Source organism: Benincasa hispida, chromosome 9 (genome assembly GCF_009727055.1).
Source record: "Benincasa hispida cultivar B227 chromosome 9, ASM972705v1, whole genome shotgun sequence".
Lineage (NCBI taxonomy): Eukaryota > Viridiplantae > Streptophyta > Magnoliopsida > Cucurbitales > Cucurbitaceae > Benincasa > Benincasa hispida.
This window is the reverse complement of record NC_052357.1, coordinates 38,883,998-38,892,999: the sequence shown is the minus strand read 5'-3', so window position 1 is coordinate 38,892,999 and position 9,002 is coordinate 38,883,998. Positions and strand designations below refer to the sequence as shown.

Below are 9,002 nucleotides of genomic sequence, written 5' to 3'. Positions count from 1 at the left end.
AGGAAAAATTACAAAATTGACGAGGAAGAAGCAAGAGGAAAAAGAGAGAGGAAGAAGTGAAAGGAAGAAACGAGAGGAAAAAGCGAGAGGAAGAATTCAAAAGAAGGAAAAAATGAAGGAGGGCAACATGAATTGAGGAACAAGATAAAGGAGCGAGAGGAACGAGATGAAGGAATGAGAGGAAAGAGCGAGAAATCTAGGTTGTGTCTGGCCCCGCGTGTGTTTTGGGTTAAAACGATACTTTCACATGTGACTGACATATGCAAAAGACCAAATTTCAAACGTTTTTAAAAGTGAGGCCAAATTTCGAGTGGGTCATTAAATAGGAGTCATCCGTACGAATTTCTCATACATAACAAGCATAAATTTTGAAATATATATAATTGTGAATCATAATATCATATCATCCATGTTTATATATATATATTTGCTATACAACATTTTTTTTTTTGGAAAATATTATTTGTCTAAGTATGTATTTACAAATAACATGATGATCGTAACAGAAAAAAATATATTATTTCGCAAGTAACTAAAATATATTGAATGAATATGATAAAATTCATAATGGCTGAATACATAAAACAATAAAAATGGAATGATATATATAAATATAGTACATATATTAGAAGATTATATTAGTTTAATAATATCATTTATATCTTTTTTTTATTCTTACTATATTTTTTAGTACAACTTAAATTGTTTTACTTGTGACTAATACACGATATAATGAGCTAAAGAAGTGTACATGGTACATATGAGATACATATGAAGTTATTTATGGATGTCATAATCCAAGTAAATATATTAGAATTAATTGAAGTCCTTAACAAATAATATCGAAGTCTTTAAGAGAATTTTTTTTTTTTTAAATGAGCATAATTCATGCGGCATATAGATATATGAATCTCTCTAACCCAATTATACTACAATGGTAACTAATAAAAAAATCTTTTACCATAAATGAAATAATCCCCATTATGGAAGGAATAAACTAAAATGATAAGAAAAACATCTGCTGAATTTTTTCTGCAGAAAATTGGTGTGAAATATACTTATTTTCAAATATAGAATAATCTTATTTATTTTCAAATATAGATAATGATAAGATAGATAATAAGAGACCAATAAAAATTGGTATTTCGTTATATTTAAAAATATTTTCAATAATTTTACGATTTAAAAATAATCTATTTTGCAATAACTATTAATTCATAATTTTCATGTATAAAAATTTAAATGCACAAATTTATATAATATTAAAGACATGACGCATTTTCATTCACGAGTGATTTTCGATCTTGTCTTCTATTATCTCCATATATTATTACATAGTAATTATTCTTACTACAGTAAAATTTTGAGAAAAGACCAATACTACTATAGTAAAATTTTGAGAGAAGACCAATACTATTTAGGTGATTGTTGAGTTGATTTAAAATAGAATTAAGTAAAATAGTTATAAATCTCTGATGAAAAGTCTAAATCAACTCACTTATAATCTCTAAATCAACTCACTTATGAAAGATTATAGTTTTTAAATGGATACAATTATTGATTCAAAATTTTATTTGATACAACCTCCAAATAATAGAAATATAAAATGATTTCTTGCCTAAAATAAAAAAACAAATTAATCAAGAAAATTTCAAGTAAGCTGTTCCAACAATTAACAAGCCATGGTACTGCACAGGTAAACAATCTTAACAAAACCACTGCCTTGTACGAAGAGGCTTCTTTTTTTTTATATTCAGAAGTGTCCAGACTAACTTATACCAGATACCTTGATTAATCTAACAGATAAATCTGACTCTACAACACTTGAGTACTGAATGAATTCACAAGATATTAAATTCTTGATAAGTGACTACCATGAATTGAACTCATTCTTTCTAAATCCCTTATCTTTTTTTACCACTAACTTCTCAAAATCATCGGATTGCAGAAGGAAGGTCTTTCCTTTGCAGATTTCCACAGACAGGTTCTGAAAATGGCGAATTCATTTTTGTAATTTCGCCAAATCCGAACCTCCAAACCCAAGAGTTTTCCAGAAATTATAGGTGATGAATCCCTACTTTCGGTCGTCCGAATAAAATTAGGCACAATAGTAACAGTTCCAGCACAAAATCTACTAAAGTAAAGCTTTTTAGTTCAACCTTTAACAGTATAATAGGCAGTGAATGACTAGAAGGCTACTCCCAAAAATTAAAATGTAATTCAAAAGAGAAAACATTATCCTAAAATCTGACGATCAATCTAAGAATCAACCTGCATTACTTTGTATGCTATTTCTTTTTATATTCAAAATTCAGATGCACAATTATCATAAAATATTGAGACAAGACCACGATGAGGAAAATAAAACACAGAAGTTAGTTCATTAATGATTGACAAGAACCACCTGCTAATGATCAGTGTTTTGATTTCTTCTTAGATTTCGAGGATGTTTTGCCGTATGCCAGGTTCCTAAAGTGAGACAATTTAAGCTCAGCTTGACTTTGCTTTCTCCTGGCTTTCCGAGATAAATTGCCCTTGTTAACATTTTGATCCTCAGTTTGTACTTTGTCATTCTCATTGTCATCCAAAATGTGCATACTGGAGCCATTTTTCGACTTTTTCTTCCGGATATCTTTCTGTTCACCAAATTGTTTGCCTCTAAGGAGCTCCCTAGACCTCATTTTCAGGCGCTGTCTAGTACTATTTGGCATCTTCCATTCTTCCTTATAAGGGGCCAACTTTTTCATAGAAACAAACTGATTCAACTCCTTGTCATCCAATGCCAGGATTTCAGCAGTACTCAATCCATAACGATTAGGTCGTATTTTGGCATACTTAAACCTCGTCTTCAAGTCTCCGACTGTATCCTCGTAATCTAATTTATAATATTCCTCCATTATGGCTTCTTTAGCTTTTTTGTACAGAGATAATTTACGCTTCCTCTTTCTTTTTCCTTTTTCATCCTCATTGTCCTGTTCTTCATCTTCTTCATTATCTTCATTACTCATGTCACTATCAACTTTATGGCTTAAACTCCTTTGCCTAGCTGCTAAGAAGCCATCACCTAACTCAGAAGAAGCCCACCCTTTTGGCAATCCAAGCAACTCATCCTCTTTGTCGAAATCAGGTTTCTCGATCTCACCATCGCCTTCATCATCCATATCACTTCCAAACCCAGGATCAATGTCTTCTTTCTCATAATATTCTTCACTAAAAGCTGCTTTCATCATCCTGTCATACTCTTCTGGATCAAAATCCTCATCTAAATCTTTAATATCCAATAAGCAATTCTCGTCCTCCCTAAGTCCTGCTGTCTCCCTAATCTTCCTAAGCTTCTCTTTTACCTCCTCTTTCTTCAGATTTTTTAAATGCTTCAACTCCTCCTCCCTCTCTAATCTTGCAATCTCCATCCTCTCTTCCTTATTCTTTCGCTGCTCCTTCCTCGAATTCTTCTTTTTCCTAACTGACCCCTCAACGCTCCTACCATGCCCCCAAACGGTATCTCCTGCATTTTCTTGGAACCTGTATTCATATTCCTCTTGTTTTTCAATCTCTTCCTCATCCTCCGACAGCATGTTCAACTCCTCCTCCTCAACCTTTGTATCTTCACCGAGCCACAGTTTATTCTTAAAATACTGCTTCAAGAACTTTGCATCTTCATCCAATTGGTCATCCCCATCCCCAAAATACTCATCCAACTTCCTCTCAAATTCTTCATCCTTTTCCTCTTCCACCATACCTCTCTCCTTCACTTTTAACAATTCTTCCTCATCATCTTCGTCTTGCACTTCGGCTGCCTCCAAGAACGCCTTGCGTATCTCTTCTTGCTCCTTATCATAAACCTTCACATTTTTACTCTTCTCATCATTGAATTCAGGGCCCTCTTCGATCAAATGTTTTGCTACAACATCTTTCAAATACATACTACTTTTCTTCTTTTCTATTAAACTACCTTTGACGTCGTCACTTTCCTTGCCATGGCTGTCATCATCTGAATCGAAAAGCTTGGCCTCTTTCTGTTTAAGGGTCGGATCCTGCTTCTTTACCTTGATTAATGCATCGAAGAACTCCAAGTCCTTCCTAAAATTTTGGTTATCTTCTTCTGAGGAAGATGATTCAGATTCCGAGCTTTCTGATTCAGAGTCTTCAATTATACCCTTCTTCTTTAGCTCCTCTAAGCGCTGAAGATCCTCTCGCTTCTTATTATGCTCAAACTTTTTAGCATACTCCCGATTAATTTCTATCTTTGAGTTGTCATTGTCAGAATCACTTCCATCAAATAATCGTAGACCCATTGTTTCTGCAAAAAAAAAAAAAAAATGCTTCAAATTAGGATTTTGCACGAGTACTATACATATTGAGTACTACAAGTATATGTAAAAAAAAAAAGGTGTAGATTGACACAAATTGGCATGGTTTTAGACCCTCAATTTTTCAATGTTATGCAAATTTTGTCCGTAACAAGCAACAATATGCAGAAAGCAGATCCTAGAGAGAGAGAGAAAGAAAAAAAAGACAGTGATGGAAAAGGGCTCACCGGCGTGCGACTGCGGCGACTCGACGAACGTACGACGGAGGTGCAGCACCGGAGCAAAGCGGTCGGAGGGAGGCGGCGCTGTTGCTCAGCGAGACGAGAGAGTGAGAGATAGAGAAGGACGCGTGAGATAGGGCTACCGTGAGCGGCGAGGGAGAGAGTTTGAGTGAGAGCGGTATCTGATTTCCTAATTTTTTTTCTCTTTTCTTTTTCAAAAACTTCATTAACACATAAATATATATATAGTTGCCTAAATTATACAAAATGCTAAACATCCCTAAACATTGTATTTTATGTCAAAATTACCCTAAAATTTTCAAATATATCAAAAATGCCCTTTAAACTTTTTTTAAGAAAATCACAAATACTCTTATCATTAGTTTTGCATGAAAACTCTAAAGCCAATTGGATCGCAAATATTGTTTCATGAGTATGCATATTAAATATGCGAAATTCAATTATGTGAGATATTTAGCATCTCTATTTAGATATTCCCAATAATTATTCTCTGAAAATTAAATGCATATATATATATATTTGTTTGTTTTACAAGTTTTTGTATTAAGATTTATATGTTCGGTAGAAAATATTTATGAAGTTAACCAAAATTTAGAGAGGTACTATTTTCAATTATGTTTAAAAAATAAAAGTTTTAACTATTTATTTTCTACAACTTTTTTTCTCTTCTATTTGTATCTATTGTTTTTTTTTTTTATCAACGACATAAAAATTACATTTTAAATCCAAATATAAATTTCACCCTATATTTTTCATACAATTACATCCGTAGAAAATTGTTGTTATCTTTTTGGATTGAGATAAAATAAATATATCAATATATAAATCTTAATTACATTATAAATATACCAAAACCATCCAAGGTTTTAAAGTTTAATAATTAAGATCCACATGGATATTGCTTATGCACGATATATTTCTTTTAATGGAAAATCCATCTATGTCATTTGTTCATTTACTCCCTACTAGCATAAAAAAAAAAAAAAAAAAGAAACATCCTACGAGAAAAGTCAATTCATTACTACTATATTTCATTTTCATTACTATTAACAAAATGAGGGAATTTTTACAGAGATATAAAGCACCAAGTACTAACCCACTTATACACAACTTGAATGGGAATTATACTTTAATTTACAAAAGTCAAACTCATTGCTAACTATACAAAATAAGTGAACTATACAATATTCACGATTCCCTACAAAAAGGCTTACAAAATTAGAGTTATTAGATAACTACACCCATAGATGGTCCAACATCCCTTCCATAACTCAAGTATTTGCTTCACTTCTTAACACATCTCATATGAACCCATGTTTAAAAGTAGGATCTCGAATGGTAAAGATATAATCAATCAAATGTTGATCCTTCGTTATAATCCTTGGGGCTCAAACACGCTCTAATGTCAATAAGTCATTAATTGACATTATCTCATCATACAACATTTATCTTCTTCCAGCACTATCAGCGTCATGTTGAAAACAAGGCACAAGTTTGGCAATATGTGCAGTTGCATTTTAGCTCACTCATGGTTTCACATATTATTTCAACTAATGTCTTGCCTCTTTTTCTTTTCTTCTTATTTCTCCTATAAATTGGTTGTGTTTCACTATGAGATGTTGCACCCTTAAAATTGTTATTATTTTCATGTGGTCGAGGGATATAGCAACCAACTCTAGGAAATGAATCTCTTGAGTTTCTCCATTCATTGTCTCAACCACATCTTCAATGAAGGAAATCACAAACACAGATCTCCATGAGCAGCGGAAGTGGATCGTTCCAAATTCCATTCAGATTGAACACAACCAATTACAATCTAACCGAAAACTAACAAGTTATGCATATACAGAAATTACAACATGCTATACAAGATTCGAAGGATAGAGTATGTGTACCTATGAATAACCATTCTTCAAGAATCCCTCAAAGAGTCTCCAATACGTCCAACAGCAACACTCGAACACAACGACCAGAACAACACGACCATGAACACAACAATCATCTGAATGCTCCTCGAACCCAATCGAGTCCAACTCGATTCACGAACTGAGTAAAGACACCACCACAAGTGTTACCTTAGTATTCTCGGTGTGAGAATCCAGGAGTTGTGGGCTCGGTATGATCTTGGCTTGAGGAAGAGAGGAGGTCTACGATCGAGTAGACGATTGAGTTAGTGGGAGATATGAAGTTTTCTATCGCATAGACGATATACTCGATCGTTTAGTAAAATGAATCCTACCACATAGACTTTGCTACTCGATTGTTTAGCAACGATCAGCTGAGTAACTATCGTATAGTCAACTCTAACATGATTGTTTAGTCTCTCAACGGCTATCGCTTAGTAAAAACAATTCACTTGATAGCCTATTTCTGTGAGAATTATCTGAATGGATTAACCACCTAATTTTGGAAAACAATTTTTCTTTTATCTCACGGTTACCATAACTTCCAATAACCTCCCACTCAAACGATTATTAGAGAAAAAGAAATTAATTATCATATAATAAATATATTATAAATAAATATGATAACCAATTTATCATATTATATAACCTATAGTTTTAATATTTCATCATATGAAACATATAAACCATAGTTCTTTTTCTATTTTATGGTACTTAATATAAATCATACTTATATTAATTCCTCCATTTAATGTATCTAATACATCACACCAATTATATCACATATAATTGAATTTCCTCTTGTTAATTTGAACACTTCAAACTAACCCCAAAATTTGGTTCTCAATTTGAATCCATTGAGCTACCAAGGGGACCTTATGAACCTGTAGCTTGAAGCTCCAACGATACGTGAATAAATGACTAAACTAACACGAGATCTACCATCCGTTAACTACCGGGCACTCCACTAAAGATTGATAGCTGCACTCTTCTCACTACAGATATATTTTTGTTTCCATATAACCAATCAATAGTGCGATAACCCTTCATAAATCGCTCGTAAGTACAGCTGGGCCAATTTGTCGTTTTGCCCATGTAGTTGTTGGGATTGGTGTCCTAATTTTCTCGAAGTCTCGTTGTTTTGTAAAGATACACATTGTTCAATGAATAAAATAAATGTTATTTCATTCTAGCATTTACTCATATCCAATAAACAAAGCTCCTTGGTTATTTTATGTGAACTTAAGCATGTATATGTGATATACAAGTGGATCATGCCTTAAATGATAACTTAAATCGGTTTGTAGTATAAGGATTAAGATGGGATACCTGATCCTGGTGACACTACAGATACGACCCACTTTGTAGAGGTTTGCAAGTGTTGTGAACTACTACTATGCCCTAGTTTATTATATATTGTACATTTTTATATTGTATCGTACATTAGTCTCCCGAGTCATTAGGACAAGTGGGAGATTGTTGGGATTGGTGTCCTAATTCTCCCGGAGTTTCGTTGTTTTGTAAAGATACACATTGTTCAATGAATAAATAAATGTTATTTCATTCTTGTGCATTTACTCATTATCCAATAAACAAAAGCTCCTTGGTTATTCCTTATGTGAACTTTAAGCATGTAATATGATGATTATAACAAGTGGATCATGCTTAAGTGATAACCTAAATCGGTCTGTAGTATAAGGATAAGTGCGGGCATACCTGATCCTGGGGACACATACGGATACAGGCCACTTTAGAGGTTGCCAAGTGTTGTAAACTACTACAGATGGATAGATCCCGGACCATTCATGGGAGAGTGGAGCCGAGGGTGTTCTATACAAAGAAGTTTGTTATAAGCCCTGGACCACGAAGATTACGTAGACTCTATATATAACGTCGTTTGGATACTAGAGGACTACATCTCACCCTAAATGACCATAGGTGACAACGACCTTAAATCTTGAGTGTTTTGTGAAACTCCTTGTTTTGAGGGCGCGTCCTTGATTATATGGGTGAGAGTGGACCAAGATTGCCAACTCAACATTGCCTACCTTTTTAGGACTTGTCTGATCTAAGAACTGGAACTCAATCCATAAGATGGAATTCACTCATTTCTCGAAGCAGGGATCAAGTAGGAGAGATTGCTCCCTTAGGCTAATTCCGGGGCTTGAAACATAGTGGCCATAACTTCTCTTGTGGAAAGAGAAGATCCAGTCATTAATGGGACTATGACTTATGTTCATTAGAGGGATCAATGATACTAAAGAGACAGGATGTAACGGACAGGCATAACAGTTTAAATTGGCCTAACTGTACTTACGAAGCGATCTGTGAAAAGGTGTTTCACAGTACTGATTTGATTAAAATGGATACATAGTATATTCTGGAGTGAGGAAGGAGTTTCAGCTGTTCGGTATTTCTAGTGGAGATGCCCTAGCAGTTAAACGGATGGTGAGATCCCGTGGACAAAGAGTTTAGTCATTTATCTCATGTTACCGTTTAGAGCTTTCGATCTACAAGTCCATGAGCTTCCCTGGGTGGTGGCATTT

General features: G+C 33.9%; 1 protein-coding gene across 1 annotated transcript; it reads right to left on the bottom strand.

The window, feature by feature from the left end:
• Nucleotides 1-2,132: 2,132 nt before the first annotated feature.
• LOC120086248 (protein KRI1 homolog) lies at nt 2,133-4,741 on the bottom strand. Its single transcript, XM_039042797.1, has 2 exons — nt 4,538-4,741; nt 2,133-4,300 (listed from the first exon to the last, which is right to left on the bottom strand). Exon 2 carries the CDS (start codon nt 4,293-4,295, stop codon nt 2,415-2,417), a length of 1,881 nt encoding a protein of 626 aa, XP_038898725.1. The 5' UTR covers nt 4,296-4,300; nt 4,538-4,741; the 3' UTR covers nt 2,133-2,414.
• Nucleotides 4,742-9,002: the final 4,261 nt, after the last annotated feature.

Bases quoted from the DNA above. Each gene is read 5' to 3' on its own strand.
- LOC120086248 (XM_039042797.1), bottom strand. From the start codon at position 4,295: ATGGGTCTACGATTATTTGATGGAAGTGATTCTGACAATGACAACTCA.